This window comes from Oncorhynchus mykiss, chromosome 17 (genome assembly GCF_013265735.2).
Source record: "Oncorhynchus mykiss isolate Arlee chromosome 17, USDA_OmykA_1.1, whole genome shotgun sequence".
Taxonomy (NCBI): Eukaryota; Metazoa; Chordata; class Actinopteri; order Salmoniformes; family Salmonidae; genus Oncorhynchus; species Oncorhynchus mykiss.
The window spans coordinates 68,772,370-68,794,149 of NC_048581.1; the positions used below are offsets into that span (position 1 = coordinate 68,772,370).

Sequence of the window (21,780 nt, forward strand, 5' to 3'; positions counted from 1 at the left end):
CCCCCCCGCTCTCTGTACCCGTCTCTCTCTGTACTCTTCTTTACCCCCCCCCCCCCGCTCTCTGTACCCGTCTCTCTCTGTACTCTTCTTTACCCCCCCCCCCCCTCGCTCTCTGTACCCGTCTCTCTCTGTACTCTTCTTTACACACACCCCCCCCGTGCCTCTCTGTACTGCCACAGTACCTATCCATTTCCTCCATTTATCTACAGTGACTCTTTCCATTACCGTACACGCTATTGGAAGCAACAAGGGGAACCAGAATCCTTTCCAGCTATTTCAACCAGGGCATGATTCATAAAGATAGATTCCTTTGATTAACAGCTTTTCAGTCAGTCTCTATTTTTGTACCTATTTATTACACTACCTTTTCATCCTCAAATTTGTTAGAGATGAATGAGTCACTCACAAGTGGAAGGTCACCCACAGGAATTATTCAATATCTCTTTGGAGTTTTCTTTAGCATCAGCAAACAAGTAATCCTCTGTAGAGCCTGTAGCATCTCAGGGCAGATACCAGCAGAGAGGCGGAGCAGACGGAGCCGAGTCAGGCGCCCCTGGTGAGGTGCTTGACTCAGAGCCTCCACACTTACACTAACACCTTGCTACTGAGGGAAGAACATGCTCGCAAGCACACACACAGACACCAACACAGAACACACACACATACGGCAGCATCTGACTGGCATCATGCAGAGAAGAGCAGGGCTGAGGAATGTAGAGCTGGCACTGGGTAAAGGAGAGACAGATATCACATCACCTAATTGGTCTGTTTCCAAAAGACACAGCTATGCAGCTTATGGTGACTTGTTGTTCTGTTCCACATCTCTCGTATGTGCATGTGGAATTCTTCAGGGAGGTCATTTATTCTGTTATCTGAATGCCACAAAATGAAGATTCCCCTAAACCAACAGGTTTAGTACCAGACCGCAACATACCAAGGCATCTTCTCTATTTGGCCGAAAGTCTTTTCCTAGATAAGTCCCAAATTTGTGTAATACAGAGGACATGCAAATCCATTCCCTTCCTCCATATGGCTGAGTTGTTTGCTGGCCCCAAGGCGTTTACTAGCATAGCAGTGGGTGTATGCTCTATGGGTGTATGCTCTATGGGTGTATGCTCTATGGGTGTATGCTCTAGCTCTATGCCACAACACGGTGAGGCCCAATCACAACACTACATCATGTGATTAATGGCAGGCTGTTGGTGTCCTGTTCATCATGGCTTCATATTCCTCTCTCTCTCTCTCTGTAGGTGCAATGCGGGTCAAGTTGCAACTCAGACAGTAAACGGTGTCTGGATTGAGCCTGTGTAGGAGTAGGAAAGGCTATCGTCTCACTTCAGCCCTGTAAATTAATTCTCTACACTTATATAACCAGCACTTTGTGTAGGCTTCAGCAGCTGCAACTATCTAATTGAGTACAAGGCCCTAGAATAGAGCCTCAACCTATAGCAGTATTTGCAGAGCTTGCCGAAGCAGGCTCACATGGTCACAGCTGCACCCATATTAAAGTTAACCAACCATAAGCTACCTCCATACCTCCCCCTGCAGAGCCAAAGAGCAACGGAGAGGAGGGATGACCTTCCTCCTCTCAGGTTCATGATTAGCAGCAGTCAGCAGAACAGTGACTGTAATGAGGATCCCAGCATCCGTAAGGGGGTGAGAGGGAGGAGAGGGTAACCCTCAGGACACTGACTCATGGTGTCGCTCTCTCTCACTCTTTATCACATTTTCACCCTCTAACTTCTGTTCTAGTTTGCTCTCCTTCTTCCTCTCAGTCATTATGCATCTCTTCATTGTCCATCTCTCTGTCTCCCTGCTGTAGGCGGTCCCTTCTTGTTATATAATTTGTGGGTCCGTGGAGTCTGATACAGCTGGAGAGTAAAACACACACACCTACCCCATCTCAGTGAGGAGCCTCATTTAGCATCTAGCTCAGATCAACAGAGGAATCAGTATGACTACACACATGTGAATGGAGCACATTTATCTACCCAATCCACTACAGTGTAACATACTGGCCCATTTCTCTCTCACACACACACCCAGACAAACATGCACGTACGTACGCACATACTCATATTACCGCACCACTCTGCTGGAGAGAGACAGATGTGAATTTCATAGTTCTATCCAAAAACAAGTGTGACTCAAGTAGACTGTGTTGTTCAATATGGTTCAGAAAAAGCCTTCGTCCTAATCCCAGGCCTGTTGTCAACTCATGTCTCCGTAAAAGTGAAGTCATGTTTCTGTGAAGCAAGAACACGGCCAGATGTACTCCATAATTGAAAAGGAAAAAAAAGAGAAAAGAAATGAGGGAAAGCAAACCGGCATAGAGAACACGGTGAGGAACATGGGAGAGAGAAGCACAGTGATGCACAAACCCTGCCACTTTCCCTGACTTCAGGTGACACATCGTCAGACAGAGTGGCAGAGTCGCTTCCCTCCAAGCATACTCCTTTCCAACCACAACACATACCACAACAGAGAGAACATAACGTAACACTCACATCAGGAAGTAATCAATCTAGCAGGCAGCCGCAGGAAGAGAATATGATTGAATCAGAAAGCATTTACAGGGCTGTTTATTTGTTGCTATTATACTGAGTGTCTAAATCAAAACACTAAAAGGCCTTAATTTGCAATCACTTCAACTGCATCTCATTAGCTTTGGCACATATTTACTAAAACAGTAAAAGATAATAATGAGAATAATGTGGTTGAGTCAATCAATCAGTACCATCTCCTGCTGGCTGGCTGGCTGGGTTCAGCATTAGTGCTGTCATCCGCTAGTGAATGATGAGGGAAATGTGGGATTATATCACAGTCATCATCCTCAATGAGCCTGACTACAACGTGCTTATTAACTGTGTGCCATTGTGACGGGGGAACTAAAGGCCAATCAGAGGAGATGGATCCTGGTCTGAGGCATGACTGACTGACTGAAGAAACTCCAATTATCATCGTAGCCGTTGCTGTTACGATCATATCTGCTCCAGTCACTGTTTTGTGGCAGGCAGCCCTTGAGTCATGCACAGGCTCCCTTTCCTCTGTGAACTCTCCACTCACTCACTCACTCACTCACTCACTCACTCACTCACTCACTCACTCACTCACATTGTGAGAACACATCCCTTCCAAGGCTACTGATTTATGTCAAGGTTTCGACTGAAGGAGCTAATTTCTAAATTAATTTATGTGCGTGCTTCTCGACATTTAGATGAGACTGAAACAAGAGTAAAGGATCTGTGCAGCAAAATAAGTGTCTGCTGCTACTCTCTCTGTTTGACCACAGGCCACTGCTCCTCTGTCGTTTGTCAGCGTCTTGTTGCGGGAGAAGGGCATTGTTTGTGAGCCTCTTGAAGTGATAGGTTATCGTCCCCCAATGCTGTGCATTTCATATTTGAGTGAGCAAAAAGCGTCTCGAGGGCTGGCGGCCGTCTTCAGGAGAGTGAGGGATTGTTGTGAGAGCTCGACCCCACTGCCCCACCTCTCAGTCTCCTCACAACATAATGTTGTGTTGCTTGGTGCAGAGATCCTTTGATTGGCTGCAGCGCTAACTTAAGATGAAGTTCAATCTGAATGAGACCATGAAGAGTCAGATGAGACCATTCCTAAAATGTCTACTCTTTGGCTGTGGACACTCCTAATGTTCATCTCATCTTAATGCCTATCCAAATCCTATTATCCAAGATTGATCAAAAATCTGTTTTGAAACGATACTGGTAAATGGTAAACGATACTGGTAAATGGTAAACGATACTGGTAAATGGTAAACGATACTGGTAAATGGTAAACGATACTGGTAAATGAAAAAAGTAAATGGTTTAGGACTTTACAAGACTTGAATATATACCTTCACATTCATTAGGTGTTAAACCTGGCCTCGCCTGCTGTTACTGTAGGAGAGGAAGGAGAAAGGATGGTGTTGTGTGCCAGGTTAATAAGACAGCAGATAAATAGCACAGGGACGTTTGCAGCAGCCTAGCTCTCACCTGCCCATCCCCATCATAAGGCCTTATTGGGGGAACTAAGCTGGTTAGCTAAACCCATAGGAAAACATTTGGACTGGAAACAGAGAATGCACATCTCTAATTGGCTGGGTGCTGGGCCATCCACTACTGCTGCAGACATCTTAGACACCTCGGCAGGAGCGGGATAACGAGCTCTGTGAACCACAGTCAGGCCTAGAAAAGCACTTGGACATGTAAAAAGAGTCAAAATATAACTGTATAGGAGCTGTACTTGATTCACTAACCATAGCACAGCAAATTAGTGCAGAAGGATGTGGTGGTTGCAGAGATATGATTGCAACATGGCTGCTCTGCTGGTTGTGTGGCTTGCTGGCAGGCAGAGGAAGGCCGTGGTACACAGCTGGGGATAGCCCTTTAAGAGAGAAATGCTCCACTAAGCCACTTCTCTCCAACACCACCTAGCTCAGAGATGTACCATAGACCTGCAGAGAGAGTCCCTAGGCAGACCCCTAATCCTGTGGCGCTGTAAAGTGTAAGGTGGTTATCATGGCCACACTCAGAGGCACTCAACTGATACTCAACACATGACAGAAAAGGGATTTCATGTTTCCAATGAGGAGCTGAGGAAAATCAATCATGTGCTCCGACGGCCGGGGACGAGGGCCTGCCTGCCACCCAGCTCACTGCTGAGGGAGCTCTGCCAAGTGTGCTGACACTTACAAGCCTGGAAGTGGATGGGAAAGCACTGAAGGCTTGTCTCTACAGTATATGTCTGTTTCTTAGTGGAGCTCTTGGCCCTACTGGACCCTGTCAATTGTAATAGACAAAACGCAGAGATAGAAAAGGTGCTGACTGTCTCCTGGGGTCATCTCTGTATGACTCGTATGAAAACCTGGCTCAAAGATTCAACTGGAAGGCCAGGTTTTTGCCATGACCTTTGTAAAGGTGGTGAGTAAAGAGTGGTGAGTAAAGAGTGGTGAGTAAAGAGTGGTTAGTAAAGAGAGGTGAGTAGAGTGGTGAGTAAAGAGTGGTGAGTAAAGAGTGGTGAGTAAAGAGAGTTAAGTAAAGAGTGGTGAGTAGAGTGGTGAGTAAAGAGTGGTGAGTAAAGAGTGGTGAGTAAAGAGAGGTGAGTAAAGAGTGGTGAGTAAAGAGTGGTGAGTAAAGAGTGGTGATTAAAGAGTGGTGAGTAAAGAGAGGTGAGTAAAGAGAGGTGAGTAAGAGAGGTGAGTAAAGAGAGGTGAGTAAAGAGTGGATGTGTTGTATGATAAATGGGAGAGAATACTGAGAGGAAGAGAGATGTACCCAGAGACACCAGAGATGGAAACTTCCCTCCCGAGGACTACAAATGTTTCCACATGGGCCACTGCACACAGAGATACGCACGCACACATGCACAAACACGCCTGTGTACACACACACACGCATGCATACACTCTCAAATACACACACACCAGGATTCGGCAAATGAGGTTTCAGGGTTGGTTCCACCGCAAGCTCCACTTTGACCACCAGAAGGATGCCCACAGCTTATAGGGAAGCCTTGCACTTAGAGTGTTGGGCCAGTAACCGAAAGGTTGCTAGTTTGAATCCCTGAGCTGATAAGGTGAAAAGTCTGCCAATGTGCCCCTGAGCAAGGCACTTAACCCTAATGTCTCAAGGGTCGCCGTTGATATTGGCAGACCCTGGCCGTGACCCCACTATATGAGGGTGTCTCAGGGATAGATGAGATATGCAAAAAAACACATTTCCAATTCACATCTGCCATGCAGAAATAATATGTTTTCAAAACCTATGAAAACCTGATCTGCTGTAAACATTAAGAAGAATTCAATTTCTGTCTCCCATTTTCACGTGGCCAAATTCATAGGGCCTGCTAATTCTCTTAGGGGAAAATCGATGATGGATGCATAGTCGATAGAGACATATTCAGGTGCGGGCCATTGAAGGGAGATGGAACAAGCTCTTTCTGCAGACACATTATGCAACAGACCTCTCCTCTGGTATTCTTAGAGCAGTCTGACTTGAAAATGCATTTCAGTAGGAATGTCTGCTGAGCAAGTGCATGATGTAACGTGATGAATCCCTGGAGACATGAGGGATGAGATGGAAAGTTGGACATTTATGAAAATGCACGCTTCTCTCTCAGGCTCTTCTGCATGCGCTGATGCAGAGGACATGCCTCTCTCTCCTCACTTCCCTCACTACAAGGGCCTCCAACCTTCTACTACCATACACAGACAGGGGGATGAAACAAGGAGTGTTGGCAGCCATTATCCTAAAACTCATGAGGGGGGATGACACTACGAGTGCTGCTGAGGAGTAATTGCTCCGCCATAGTAATTATCAGGCATAAACACTACTGGCTGCTTGGCCCTTCAGAAGAACCACCAGCTGTAATTATTTCAATTGAAAGGGAAGTTTTGATTTCCTTCTATGAAACTACTGAACAGGACTTTAGGTTTTCACTAATGTAATGAAAGGATTTTACTATTTAATACAGCCTCTGCAGCCGTATGCTCTGCCATGGCACAGATGAGCTGGCTTCAGATCAGAGAGAGAGAGAAGAGGAGGAGGAGCAGGAGGAAGGAGGGTGAGAGAGTATGAGGGAGTGTATAAGAGAGAGAGAGAGAGAGTATGAGAGAAAGAAATAGAGAGAAATAGAAAGGGAGAGGGAGAGAGAAAAAGAAAGAGAGAGAGAGGGAGAGAGAAAAAGAAAGAGAGAGAGAGAGGGAGAGAGAAAAAGAAAGAGAGAGGGAGAGAGAGAGAAAAAGAAAGAGAGAGAGAGAGGGAGAGAGAAAAAGAAAGAGAGAGAGAGGGAGGGAGAGAAAGAAAGAGAGAGAGAGAAGGGGGAAGAGCAGGGGGATGATGATGAGGAGGGACAGTGTTTATCTTGATCATCTCAAGGTTAAGTTAAGTATCCTATCTGTAAAGCTTCATTGGGCATGTCCTCTCTTTATGGGCCATAACACCCATAAACCCCCCACATCCCATAGCACCCCCCCCCCCCCCCCCCCCCCCCCCCCCCACCACCACCTCACAGTGCTAATCAGACTGTAACAGGACTGATTATGTCCATAGATGAATACTAATAAGTACAGAACATAGCAGGCAGTCAGTGTGCAGAACCTAAAATACATGCAGCATACATCAGAGACCACAGCAATCTAATGGTCAATCAATATATACAGTGCCTTGCGAAAGTATTCGGCCCCCTTGAACTTTGCGAACTTTTGCCACATTTCAGGCTTCAAACATAAAGATATAAAACTGTATTTTTTTGTGAAGAATCAACAACAAGTGGGACACAATCATGAAGTGGAACGACATTTATTGGATATTTCAAACTTTTTTAACAAATCAAAAACTGAGAAATTGGGCGTGCAAAATTATTCAGCCCCTTTACTTTCAGTGCAGCAAACTCTCTCCAGAAGTTCAGTGAGGATCTCTGAATGATCCAATGTTGACCTGAATGACTAATGATGATAAATACAATCCACCTGTGTGTAATCAAGTCTCCGTATAAATGCACCTGCACTGTGATAGTCTCAGAGGTCCGTTAAAAGCGCAGAGAGCATCATGAAGAACAAGGAACACACCAGGTAGGTCCGAGATACTGTTGTGAAGAAGTTTAAAGCCGGATTTGGATACAAAAAGATTTCCCAAGCTTTAAACATCCCAAGGAGCACTGTGCAAGCGATAATATTGAAATGGAAGGAGTATCAGACCACTGCAAATCTACCAAGACCTGGCCGTCCCTCTAAACTTTCAGCTCATACAAGGAGAAGACTGATCAGAGATGCAGCCAAGAGGCCCATGATCACTCTGGATGAACTGCAGAGATCTACAGCCGAGGTGGGAGACTCTGTCCATAGGACAACAATCAGTCGTATATTGCACAAATCTGGCCTTTATGGAAGAGTGGCAAGAAGAAAGCCATTTCTTAAAGATATCCATAAAAAGTGTTGTTTAAAGTTTGCCACAAGCCACCTGGGAGACACACCAAACATGTGGAAGAAGGTGCTCTGGTCAGATGAAACCAAAATTGAACTTTTTGGCAACAATGCAAAACGTTATGTTTGGCGTAAAAGCAACACAGCTGAACACACCATCCCCACTGTCAAACATGGTGGTGGCAGCATCATGGTTTGGGCCTGCTTTTCTTCAGCAGGGACAGGGAAGATGGTTAAAATTGATGGGAAGATGGATGGAGCCAAATACAGGACCATTCTGGAAGAAAACCTGATGGAGTCTGCAAAAGACCTGAGACTGGGACGGAGATTTGTCTTCCAACAAGACAATGATCCAAAATATAAAGCAAAATCTACAATGGAATGGTTCAAAAATAAACATATCCAGGTGTTAGAATGGCCAAGTCAAAGTCCAGACCTGAATCCAATCGAGAATCTGTGGAAAGAACTGAAAACTGCTGTTCACAAATGCTCTCCATCCAACCTCACTGAGCTCGAACTGTTTTGCAAGGAGGAATGGGAAAAAATGTCAGTCTCTCGATGTGCAAAACTGATAGAGACATACCCCAAGCGACTTACAGCTGTAATCGCAGCAAAAGGTGGCGCTACAAAGTATTAACTTAAGGGGGCTGAATAATTTTGCACGCCCAATTTTTCTGTTTTTGATTTGTTAAAAAAGTTTGAAATATCCAATAAATGTCGTTCCACTTCATGATTGTGTCCCACTTGTTGTTGATTCTTCACAAAAAAATACAGTTTTATATCTTTATGTTTGAAGCCTGAAATGTGGCAAAAGGTCGCAAAGTTCAAGGGGGCCGAATACTTTCGCAAGGCACTGTAAGACAATATGTGACAAAAAGTATTTGATCAACTGACAGCTTTTTTCTATTGCAGCTGCAAATCAGCTTGACATCAATATAGACAACACTGCCACTCACTCTTAGCTTGGTCTTCCCCTGGTGTGCAAAGGGAGCATACATACAATACATCACACCCAATGAACATAATCAATTAAAACCTGTTATTAGCCTGCTAGGAACAGTTGTTTATGAATCAAGTATGAGTGAACTTTCCTCCAGACCATGCAGCTCCACAACATAATCCTTGCAGCTCCACAACACTTCACACAGGATTGGCACCCGAGGGAGCCTGGCTGTGAAGAGTGAAGAGGGACGGGTGCAGAGAAAGGGAGTTGAGAGGGAATGCAGTGGAAGAGAGGTAGAGATGACATGGGTGGTGGGTGGGGAAGTGGTCTGAGGGACCCTATGGGGGATGAGAGAGGGAAGTAAGGCCCTAATCAACACATAGCGGGCTATGGAATAGGAGAAGAGACAAGAAGAGATGTGTAATGTTTACAAAATGTACAGCTGTATGTGTAGATAACATATCCACATTGGTGATGTCACAAATCCCGCCGAAGGTGGTTCCTCTTCCTGTTCGGGCGCCGGTCTACTAGCTGCCACCGATCCCCTTTTCTGTTTCAGTTAGTTTTGTCTGATTTGTTATACCTGTTTCTTGTTTGGGTTTTGGGCTATTTAAACCAGGTATGCCCGCCTACTTTTGTGCCGGCTTGTTTTTCTGTTCATGTGGTGTGTATTGTTTTTTATTCTACCTTTATTTAACCAGGCAAGTCAGTTAAGAACAAATTCTTATTTTCAATGATGGCATAGGAACTGTGGGTTAACTGCCTGTTCAGGGGCAGAACGACAGATTTGTTCCTTGTCAGCTCGGGGGTTTGAACTTGCAACCTTCCAGTTACTAGTCCAATGCTCTAACCACTAGGCTACCCTGCCGCCCCGAGTGTATTCTCGTGGACTATTTTCTCAGGACTGTTTGGTCCTGCTTTTGGGCTGGTTTAAGTGATGCGCCTTAGTGTTTGGCGTTACCGTTACTTGTTGTTCTGGATTAAAAGATCACGATTGAACTACCTCTGCTCTCTGCGCCTAATTTACGAACGCCCAGAGCGCACTCTGGCACTCCAGATTGAATTGACAAACACTGCACATGTGTGTCTGTCTGCATATGTGTGTGTGTACTGCATGTCTGCATATGTGTGTATGTACTGCATGTCTGCATATGTGTGTATGTCTGCATGTCTGCATATGTGTGTATGTCTGCATATGTGTTTATGTACTCTATGTGTGCATGTACTGTGTGTCTGCATATGTGTGTATGTACTGTGTGTCTACATATGTGTGTATGTACTGCATGTCTACATATGTGTGTATGTACTGCATGTCTGCATATGTATGTATGTCTGCATGTACTGTGTGTCTGCATATGTGTGTATGTACTGTATTTCTGCATATTCCTCCACCCACTACTCCTAGAAGCCGTGACAGGTGACTTGCAGGCATGAATAAATGATTCAAATATTTGGCAGATGTTATCACGGATGTAGTGAAATGCTTATGTTCCTAGCTCCAACAGTGCAGTAATACCTAACAATACACACAAATCTCCAAAAGAAAAAGAAAGGAACTAAGAAATATAGAAATATTTGAACGAGCAATGAGTCCGGAATATAAATATATATGCAGTGCATTCAGACAGTATTCAGACCTCTTTATCCACATTTGGTTACGTTACAGCCTTATTCTAAAATGTATTAAATCGTTTTTTCCCCTCTAGTCTCCCAGTCCCTGCCGCTGAAAAACATCCCCACAGCATGATGCTGCCGCCACCATGCTTCATTGTAGGGATGGTGCCAGGTTTCCTTCTCCCGAGATTGCTCACTTTGGCCTGGCGGCCAGCTTTAGGAAGAGTCTTGGTGGTTCCAAACTTGTTCCATTTAAGAATGATGAGGCCATTGTGTTCTTGGGGACCTTCAATGATGCAGAAATGTTTTGGTACCCTTCAACAGATCTGTTCTTCGACACAATTCGGTCTTTCTGAGCTTTACGGACAATTCCTTCGACCTCATGGCTTGGCTTTTGTTCTGGCATGCACTGTCAACTGTGGGACCTTATATAGACAGATGTGTGCCTTTCCAAATCATGTTCAATCAATTGAATTTACCACAGGTGGACTTCAATCAATTTGTAGAAACATCGAAAACATGATCAATGGAAACAGGATGCACCTGAGCTCAATTTCGAGTCTCATAGCAAAGGGTATGAATACTTATGTAAATAAGGTATTTCAGTTTTGTAAAACCTGTTTGCACTGTGTCATTATGGGGTATTGTGTGTAGATTGATGAGGAAAACAATTAATTTAACAAAAAAAAATGTGGAAAAAGTAAAAGGGTCTGAATATTTTCCGAATGCACTGTATATGTGTATGATGGTGTGTATAGACATTATGGACAGTATATAAATAGAAAAGTTGTGTATAGAAGTAGTTATATAGGATGAACCTTGACTAGAATACAGTATATACATATAATGTGAATAAAAAAAATGTGTAAACATTATTAAAGTGACCACTGTTCAATGACTATGTACAGTGCCTTGCGAAAGTATTCGGCCCCCTTGAACTTTGCGACCTTTTGCCACATTTCAGGCTTCAAACATAAAGATATACAACTGTATTTTTTTGTGAAGAATCAACAACAAGTGGGACACAATCATGAAGTGGAACGACATTTATTGGATATTTCAAACTTTTTTAACAAATCAAAAACTGAAAAATTGGGCGTGCAAAATTATTCAGCCCCCTTAAGTTAATACTTTGTAGCGCCACCTTTTGCTGCAATTACAGCTGTAAGTCGCTTGGGGTATGTCTCTATCAGTTTTGCACATCGAGAGACTGACATTTTTTCCCATTCCTCCTTGCAAAACAGCTCGAGCTCAGTGAGGTTGGATGGAGAGCATTTGTGAACAGCAGTTTTCAGTTCTTTCCACAGATTCTCGATTGGATTCAGGTCTGGACTTTGACTTGGCCATTCTAACACCTGGATATGTTTATTTTTGAACCATTCCATTGTAGATTTTGCTTTATGTTTTAGATCATTGTCTTGTTGGAAGACAAATCTCCGTCCCAGTCTCAGGTCTTTTGCAGACTCCATCAGGTTTTCTTCCAGAATGGTCCTGTATTTGGCTCTATCCATCTTCCCATCAATTTTAACCATCTTCCCTGTCCCTGCTGAAGAAAAGCAGGCCCAAACCATGATGCTGCCACCACCATGTTTGACAGTGGGGATGGTGTGTTCAGCTGTGTTGCTTTTACGCCAAACATAACGTTTTGCATTGTTGCCAAAAAGTTCAATTTTGGTTTCATCTGACCAGAGCACCTTCTTCCACATGTTTGGTGTGTCTCCCAGGTGGCTTGTGGCAAACTTTAAATGACACTTTTTATGGATATCTTTAAGAAATGGCTTTCTTCTTGCCACTCTTCCATAAAGGCCAGATTTGTGCAATATACGACTGATTGTTGTCCTTTAGACAGAGTCTCCCACCTCAGCTGTAGATCTCTGCAGTTCATCCAGAGTGATCATGGGCCTCTTGGCTGCATCTCTGATCAGTCTTCTCCTTGTATGAGCTGAAAGTTTAGAGGGACGGCCAGGTCTTGGTAGATTTGCAGTGGTCTGATACTCCTTCCATTTCAATATTATCACATGCACAGTGCTCCTTGGGATGTTTAAAGCTTGGGAAATCTTTTTGTATCCAAATCCGGCTTTAAACTTCTTCACAACAGTATCTCGGACCTGCCTGGTGTGTTCCTTGTTCTTCATGATGCTCTCTGCGCTTTTAACGGACCTCTGAGACTATCACAGTGCAGGTGCATTTATACGGAAACTTGATTACACACAGGTGGATTGTATTTATCATCATTAGTCATTTAGGTCAACATTGGATCATTCAGAGATCCTCACTGAACTTCTGGAGAGAGTTTGCTGCACTGAAAGTAAAGGGGCTGAATCATTTTGCACTCCCAATTTTTCAGTTTTTGATCTGTTAAAAAAGTTTGAAATATCCAATAAATGTCGTTCCACTTCATGATTGTGTCCCACTTGTTGTTGATTCTTCACAAAAAAATACAGTTTTATATCTTTATGTTTGAAGCCTGAAATGTGGCAAAAGGTGCAAAGTTCAAGGGGGCCGAATACTTTCGCAAGGCACTGTACATAGGGCAGGAGTCTCTAAGGTACAAGGGTTGAGTACCGGGTGGTAGCCGGCTAGTAACAGTGACTAAAGTTCAGGGCAGGGTACTGGGCAGAGGCCGGCTAGTGGTGACTATTTAACAGTCTGATGGCCTGGAGATTGAATCAGTTTTTCAGTCTCTTGGTTCCAGCTTTGATGTATCTGTACTTGCTCCGCCTTCTAGATGGTAGAGGGGTGAACAGGTCATGGCTCGGGTGGCTGAGGTCCTTGATGATCTTCTTGACCTTCCTGTGACACCGGGTGCTGTAGATATCCTGGAGGGCAGGCAGTGTGCCCCCGGTGATGCGTTGGGCAGACCGCACCACCCTCTGGAGAGACCTGCCATTGCAGACGGTGGAGTTGTTGTACCAGGTGGTGATATAGGCCGACAGGATGCTCTCAATGGTGCATCTGTAGAAGTTTGTGAGGGTCTTAGGGGCCAAGCTGTATTTCTTCAGCCTCCTGAGGTTGAAGAGGAGCTGTCGCACGTTCATCACCACACTATCTGTGTGGCTGGACCATTTCAGGTTGTCAGTGATGTACACGCCGAGGAACTTGAAGATTATCACTCTCTCCACTGTGGCCCCGTCGATGTGGATGAGGGCGTGCTCCCTCTGCTGTCTCCTGTTCACGATCAGTTCCTTTGTTTTGTTGACGTTGAGGGAAAGGTTATTTTCTTGGCACCACTCCATCAGGGCCCTCACCTCAACCTTGTAGGCTCTCTCGTCGCTGCTAGCAATCAGGTGACACTGTTGTGTCATCTGATGATTGAGTTGGAGACGTGCGTGCCCACACAGTCATGGGTGAACAGAGAGTACAGGAGGAGGCTGAGCATGCACCCTTTGGGGCCCCAGTGTTGAGGATCAGCATAGCAGAGGTGTTGTTGCATACCTTTACCACTTGGGATCGGCCCGTCAGGAAGTCCAGGACCCAGTTGTACAGGGCGGGGTTGAGACCCAGGGCCTCAAGTTTATTAATGAGCTTGTAGGGTACTATGGTGTAGAATGCTGAGCTGTAGTCAATGAGCAGCATTCCTACATCGTTATTCCTCTTGTCCAGATGGGATAGGGCAGTGTGCAGTGTAATGGAGATTACATCATCTGTGTATCTGTTGGGGTGGTATGCAAATTATAGTGGGCCTAGGGCAGTGGAGGCTGCTGAGGGGAGGACAGCTTATAGTAATGGCTGGAACGGAGTGAATGGAATGGCATCAAACACATGGAAACCATTTGTTTGATGTATTTAATACCATTCCACGTATTCCGCTCCAGCCATTACCATGAGCCCGTCCTACCCAATTAGGGTGCCAACAACCTCTTATGTCAGGTAAGCTTGAAGTGATGATCCTTAACTAGCTTCTCAAAGCACTTAATGATGACAGAAGTGAGTGCAACAGGGCAATAGTCATTTAGTTCAATTACTTTCACATTCTTGGGTACACAAACAATGGCAAGTGGGGACAACAGACTGGGAGAGATTGAATATGTCCGTAAAACACTCAAGCCAGCTGGTCTGCACATGCACTGAGGATACACAAATTCTCTGATGCTCATGCTCTGATTCACACATGAGTCATTCGGTATATCTGGACTACAGATATGAACATGGGTAGTGTTGCCTACAGTATGCGATTGCAGTAGAGTTTTTCTACGTAGAGAATTAGAAAGTGTGATAACTGATTACTCTATTTACAGTATGCAAGCATTCCTTAATTACAGTAAATTATATATGTCGCTTGCGGCTCAGCTCTAGAAGGCATACAACTCAACTTCCTATTTAAAACAGCCAAGCAGAGGTGTGATACTGCCAATGGGGGTGTGCTGGGTTGGCTGGGGCTGGCTGCGCCGGGTTCTGGAGCCTTTGATTAAAGCCCTCCATCCCTAGCCTAATGTCCTGCCTGCCTTCCCCTGAATTATTCACTGGCTTTGTGGAGTGGGCTGGGGTGTGTGTACTGCATGCTACAAGCCTGCTATGTGTGTTAGCCAAAAAACATAATGCAATAAAGCTCAGCCATGCATAATGGATGGGATCCCAGGACCGCCACCCGCCATGGGAATCCAGAATTAGAGATGAGGGATCAGGAGAGCTCAACGGCAATGTCACCAAAACATTGGTCTCCTATGTCGCCCTCGTTCTCCGTCCATCCATCTCTCCCTTCCCCCCTAAAACACAGTTTAAAATGCTCCATCATTGGACAGTGATTCGTCAAAGTCAGCATAGTTTTTCTTCTTTGCCTCTTTGCCTTCCTCACAACCACTATCTGGAAGTGCACAGGGCCAGAGCACTTCTGTGGGGGTCAGAGGTGAAGGGTGTGTGTTTGTGTTTCTTCACCATATAGCATGAGGAGGCTACAGTAATGAGCCCTACTCTCATCTCAGGGGGGCAGCATCCTCAGCTGTTCCTCACATAAAGGAAATGAGCCTTCTGACACACAGACAAAAAAATCACCTCACAGCGTAACCTAACAGTGGCTCCCTCTCCCACAATCACTAATTCACACTCTCTGTGTCTCAGACATCACTGGTATTAATGTACTCTAGCTGAGGAATGCTCAACACCATTCCCTTATATCGAGGTGGAGTTGAATATTGATAATTGGTCGTACGATTTTCTATTAACAACAGTGAGTCACCATCAGTCGTAAAAATGTGTAAACATTTAAATTCTGAAAACGCTTACGTGTACCTATGTTTGTCCTGTACAACTGTGGCCCTTCTGCGGGGTGCTGAAATTAAAATTAAAATTTTTATAAAAACTTTTATTGAATTCAACCACTGACTTTTTACTTAAGTCCGAGATCTGTATATAAGGACGAGATGCTTATGTCTCTGCCCTAACAAAATAGGAGTCGTTGTCCCAAGGTCGGAAAGGCAGGCGACAAGCTTAGGTCCAAAATAAGCCAGTAGAAAACCATTGGGTTATTTTTGACAGATTTTGGCGAGAGTGAAACCTCTTGCTTCACCTCTTCCTCTGTTTGTGTTGGTCAAAGTTTTTATTAAAAGCATGAATTTCCGCACCACGCACGTGGAAGGACCGCAGTTGTACAGGACAAACAAACAGTGCCTTGCAAAAGTATTCAGACCCCTTGGATTTCTTCATATTTTATTATGTTACAAAGTTGGATTAGCATTTATTTAATTATCACTTGTTTTATCAACAGTCCACTGAAAATACTCTGTCAAAGTGGAAGAAAAAAACGTTTAAAAAATGAATACAAATTTGACAATTAAAACATTATCATGGCATAAGTATTCAGTCCCTTTTTTTAGGCAAACCTAAATCACATAATAAGTTACATGGACTCACTCTGTGGGAAAATATAGGAGTTTACATGATTTTTAAATGACTAACCCTTTCTCTGTCCCCCATAAATACAATATCTGTAAGGTTCCTCAATCAGTTATTGAATTTCAAGCACAGATTCAACTACAAACACCAGAGAGCTTTTCAAGGGCCTCATAAAGAAGGGGAGTGATTGGTAACAATATCAACTCCGACATTGAATATATCTTTAAGCATGGTCAGGTCAATAATTATGCTGTGGATTATGCATTAAACCACCCAGACACATTAAAGATAGTCATCCTTCTGAACTGAGCTGCAGCATAGTAAGGAAACTGATAAGGGATGTTACCATGAGGCCATTGGTGATTTTAAAACAGTTACAGAGTTCAATGGCTGTGATGGGAGAAAACTGAGGATGGATGAAGAACATTGTTGTGACTCCACAATAATGACCTAAATGACAGAGTGAATAAAATAATACAAATATTACAAAACATGCAACAAGGCACTAAAGTAATATTGCAAAAAGAAACACAGCAAAGGAGTACACTATTTGGCCTAAATGCAAAGCCTTATTTTGGGGTCAAATCCAACACTACGCTTCACTGAGTAACTGCCTCCTTATTTTCAAGCACGGTGGTGGCTGCATCATGGTATGGGTAAGTTTGACATCGGAAAATACTGGGGAGTTTTTCGGGATAAAAAAAAATGGGATGGAGCTAAGCACAGGCAAAATCTTAGAGGAAAACCTACCTCAGTCTGCTTTACACCAGACACTGGGAGAGGAATTCACCTTTCAGCAGGACAATAGCCTACAACAAAAGGCCAGATCTACACTGGAGTTGCTTACCAAGAAGACAGTGAATGTTCCTGAATTGCCTTGAAAATCTATGGAAAGACTTGACAGAGCTTGAATAACTCTGAAAATAATAATGGGCTAATATTACACAACCCAGGTGTGTAAAGGTCTTAGAGACTTACCCAAGGTGTTTCGAACATGTATGGACTCAGGGAGATGAATACTTATGCAATGACTATATATTAGTCATTTCATTTCTATATTTAGCAAATCTTTTTTTTCAATCTTCCACTTTGACATTACAGAACATTTTGTGTACTGACACATTTTTTTCAATTAAATCTATTTTAATCCCACTTTGTAATACTTTTGCAAGGCAATGTAGGTACAGGTAAGCGTTTTCAGGATTACCATTTTTATGAGTTTCAACTGATGGTGGTGACTCAATGTTGTTGCTAGCAAATCGCGTGACCAGTTATCAATACTCAACTCCACCTCGATATAAGAGAACGGAGATGAGCGTTCCTCAACTAGCATTATTGTAGGTTAGAGGACTACTAAACATAGACACATTTAAGGGCATTGGACAGGAACATGGGATTGGTAGGAGAGCATTACATCTCCCAATCAATGTGCGGCTAGTGGAACAGCTCCATCAGCAATTCATTTAGTCTGGCAGCTGCCAGAGAGATGGCAGTGTTGCTGTGAATGCAGGGCCTGGGGGTGTCTATGTAGGAGCTGACCACCCAGACTGAGGAATATGTTTTATATGCTGTGCCAGGGAGAGCTGTTAGTGAAATGACCAACAAAATCAAGGCCACTGTTGAGGACCCTGAATACATCCCTAGCAAGTCACAAAGAACTGTGAAATGCTGGTATGTGTATGACAGTATCCAGACACGGACTGGAATAGACGTATGCACAGGTACAATATGTAAATATTGAATAAACGAATGTAAAGCCTAGCAGAATGTTACTGAGCATGCATAAGCCCTTTTAATTCCTTCTCAGATCTTCTTTTACATTACCATTTATGAACAAACACATATAAAAACATGTTACAAATCATTCTAATTTAGAGATTATAGAACAACTCACAATGACAAAATCCATAATAATAATAATAATACCTGGGAATTATATAGTGCTTTTCAAGGACAAAACAAAACGTTAGACTAAACAAAAACAGGAATAAAGAGAGGCAAGGTGGTGAAGGGTTTTGTAGGTCAGAAGGAGAATCTTGTAATCAATGTGTTGGGAGACAGGGACCCAGTGGAGTTCACAGAGGACAGGGGTGATGTGCTGCCAGGACAGTGTTGGCGAGGAGTTGGGTTTTTAACCATTTGGAGCTTATGGAGAGCGCTTTAGTTGATGCCGGAGAGTAGTGAGTTGCAGTAGTCAAGACAGGAGGAGGTGAATGCATGTTTGAGGGTTTCAGCGGCAGGGCGGGAGAGGGAGGATCTGACTTTGGCAATGTTGCAGAGCTGGAAGAATGATGATTTGACAGTCTGTCTTATGTGGTGGTTAAAGGAGAGGGTGTAGTCCAGGATGATGCCACGTATGTGTGTAATACTGCAAACTACAACTACAGATGTGTTCGAGTCATCATGGCTAAAACTCTGTCGGGCTTGAAAGCTTCTTAACTTACTGAATTATGTTCCCCTGCAACCCAGACATCTTCCAGTACTTAGTCTGACAATGCTCTGCTAAGGAGAGTAGCTGTTGGCATAATATAGTACATTAGCCTTTCACTATACTGTAACTGGCTGGCTGCAGAAACTACTTCCCTGAGAATATCCCATCCTCTACACTCAACTGCATTCAAATGTCTCATCTATTCATTTAAAGAGAGCTAACTAAAGAGGGTCCCAGGCTTTTAATGGCTGCCTCACTAATAATTTCAGCATAATAACATAATTTATCTGGTCCCAGATAAAAACATAAGATGGCAATTATTCAACACAAAGGAAGTAAAGCTTTGAATAAATATCCCAAACCCCTCCTGTGTATTTGTCAGAAGTATAAATAAAAGGGAAAATTGGCAGCCGACGCATGTTCCCCAGCAGGGTTTGAGACAAAACAACGCTGTCGAAACAAGAGGAAGCGAGTACACATTGAGCAACAGTTTATGATAAAAAGAAAAGTAAGAAATCAACTGTCAACATGCGTGTTGAGAAGAAGAAGAAAACAAGTGAGGATCAATGGTAGATGAACGGGCGTCCGCGTTAGGCCTGCTGTGGTGATACTGGCAGACAGATGGGGTGCTATGAACGTCTGCTGCTAACGCTTGTGGACACCACTGTGATGCCAGTTTGGAGCTGAGGGGCATCCCAGTCACACAGCAACATGGCCGAGTGTATGAGCGTTTGTGTGTACATTATGTGTGTGTGGATATGTGTGTGTGTGTGGGTGTGCATGCGTGCCTGTGTGTCCGCATGGGGGAGTCATGGCCTGTCACATCCTGTCTGAACAAAGACCCAGCACCCTGGGGAAAACAGCCCAGGGGAAACAACCAGGTCATGGATTAGCCAACATTTATCCACCCTGCTGCCCTATCACCAAGCTGATTGGAATAAAACATGGAACAGAGCATTTCATTGGTACTCTATGGTTATCTGTTATTTTTCCACATTTAAAGAAGTTGACATTCAGGCTGACGTCATTTCAGAAGTGAATTCAAATTAAAGGGTATTGGGGTAGAAGATTTTTTGAAATTATAAGATAATTTCACCATCTCTGTCTCTGGCTGGGGGACAGGTGCAGCGGTCAAACCAATTGGCCTGTGATAATTAAGGTACGATACACTCTTGACCGTCCAGCCTGGAGAAAAACAAAGGCCCAGTGAGGTTGTCATCCTGGCATTGTTTACTGTGCTCATTAAAAGGCTCTGTCTGGTCAACAAGACAATGAGCGGTAGAACAGACAGGCAGGGTGAGGAAGCGAGAGAGATAGAGAGAGAGAGAGAGAGAGAGAGAGAGAGAGAGATGAGAAAGGGAGAGATAATGCATCCCATGTACACTGTAAAAGAGGTAACAATCCTTTGCAGCATGAACAACTTACATTTTTACAAATATGAATGGTTAATTACGGAAAGTAAGATCTGCAGGATTTGTAATATATATATATATTTAATAGCTATACATAATGCAAATCGAGGATGGAAATGCTTTTGGCGGTTGATCTGCCTCTGTTCTGTGGGTGGCACTGTGTGCTCTTATAGAAGGATGGGTCCCAGTATTTTGGGGATCTGAGGGGGCGGGGGTGGTCTGCCAGTCACTGGGATGACAACCCAACTTGGGATGGGGAGGAGTTTTAGCTGGTGGAATAGGGGGGAACAATTGGAGGTTTACTTAGTAGCAATGCAAATATCATGGTATAGCTATATGGACACTCAATCACTATGGTCCTTTTAATGGTGCGTTTATAAATATATATTATGATAAATAGATTTTAAACTTGTATTTCATTATGGTAAACAAGCTATAATTGTATGGGACACTTTTAAATGTGCCTTTAGAGGCCATGCAATTCAGTACTCATCTCTAAAACAAAAGCAATTTAAGTCAAAAGAAGGTGTAACAGAACATATAGATAGCAATAAAAAAAACTGTACCATAGAGGCTCAGAATACGTTAGAGGAAAAACAAAAAGAAATGGAGGAACTTATTCAAGAAAGATCCAGTGTAATATATTATAATAATAAAGACAACTGGATGGAATGGGAAAAATGCACCAAATTATTTTTTTAAATCTTCGACATAGAAATGCTACCAAAAATAATTTACTATAACATCATCACAAATGATGGAGTCACCCATGATTCACCAAACAATATTTTGAAAGAGTAAGTAAAGTACTTTAAGCACATTATTTTGTTTTCCATCTCCACTAACCAAAGCTAATTGTATGGATTTCTGATATTGCTACTATGCAAGTAACCACTTAGGCCATACCGTTTATACCTTCTGTAGAGACCCATCCACTTAGCAAAATATTGATTTATGAAATTAATATTGATATCTGTGGTTGTAACATGATTTTGTGTCATACCACACAGACTCACTAAACACATATGCTTTGTTTGTAAATGATGTCTGTGTGTTGGAGTGTGCCCCTGGCTATCCGTAAAAATAAATAAATACAAATATATATATATACGCTGCTCAAAAAAATAAAGGGAACACTTAAACAACACAATGTAACTCCAAGTCAATCACACACACTTCTGTGAAATCAAACTGTCCACTTAGGAAGCAACACTGATTGACAATAAATTTCACATGGAATAGACAACAGGTGGAAATTATAGGCAATTAGCAAGACACCCCCAATAAAGGAGTGGTTCTGCAGGTGGTGACCACAGACCACTTCTCAGTTCCTATGCTTCCTGGCTGATGTTTTGGTCACTTTTGAATGCTGGCGGTGCTTTCACTCTAGTGGTAGCATGAGACGGAGTCTACAACCCACACAAGTGGCTCAGGTAGTGCAGCTCATCCAGGATGGCACATCAATGCGAGCTGTGGCAAGAAGATTTGCTGTGTCTGTCAGCGTAGTGTCCAGAGCATGGAGGCGCTACCAGGAGACAGGCCAGTACATCAGGAGACGTGGAGGAGGCCGTAGGAGGGCAACAACCCAGCAGCAGGACCGCTACCTCCGCCGTTGTGCAAGGAGGAG

At 43.5% G+C, this 21,780-nt stretch overlaps 1 protein-coding gene across 1 annotated transcript in view; it reads right to left on the bottom strand.

Moving 5' to 3' along the window:
- LOC110494466 (membrane-associated guanylate kinase, WW and PDZ domain-containing protein 3) overlaps positions 1–1,779 on the bottom strand; it is a 61,830-nt gene extending 60,051 nt beyond the window's left edge. Inside the window, exon 1 of the mRNA XM_036948431.1 lies at positions 1,716–1,779. Within this exon, the coding sequence (XP_036804326.1) occupies positions 1,716–1,779 (64 nt within the window). The remainder of the gene's footprint in view (positions 1–1,715) is intronic.
- Between the last annotated feature and the right edge of the window lie 20,001 nt (positions 1,780–21,780).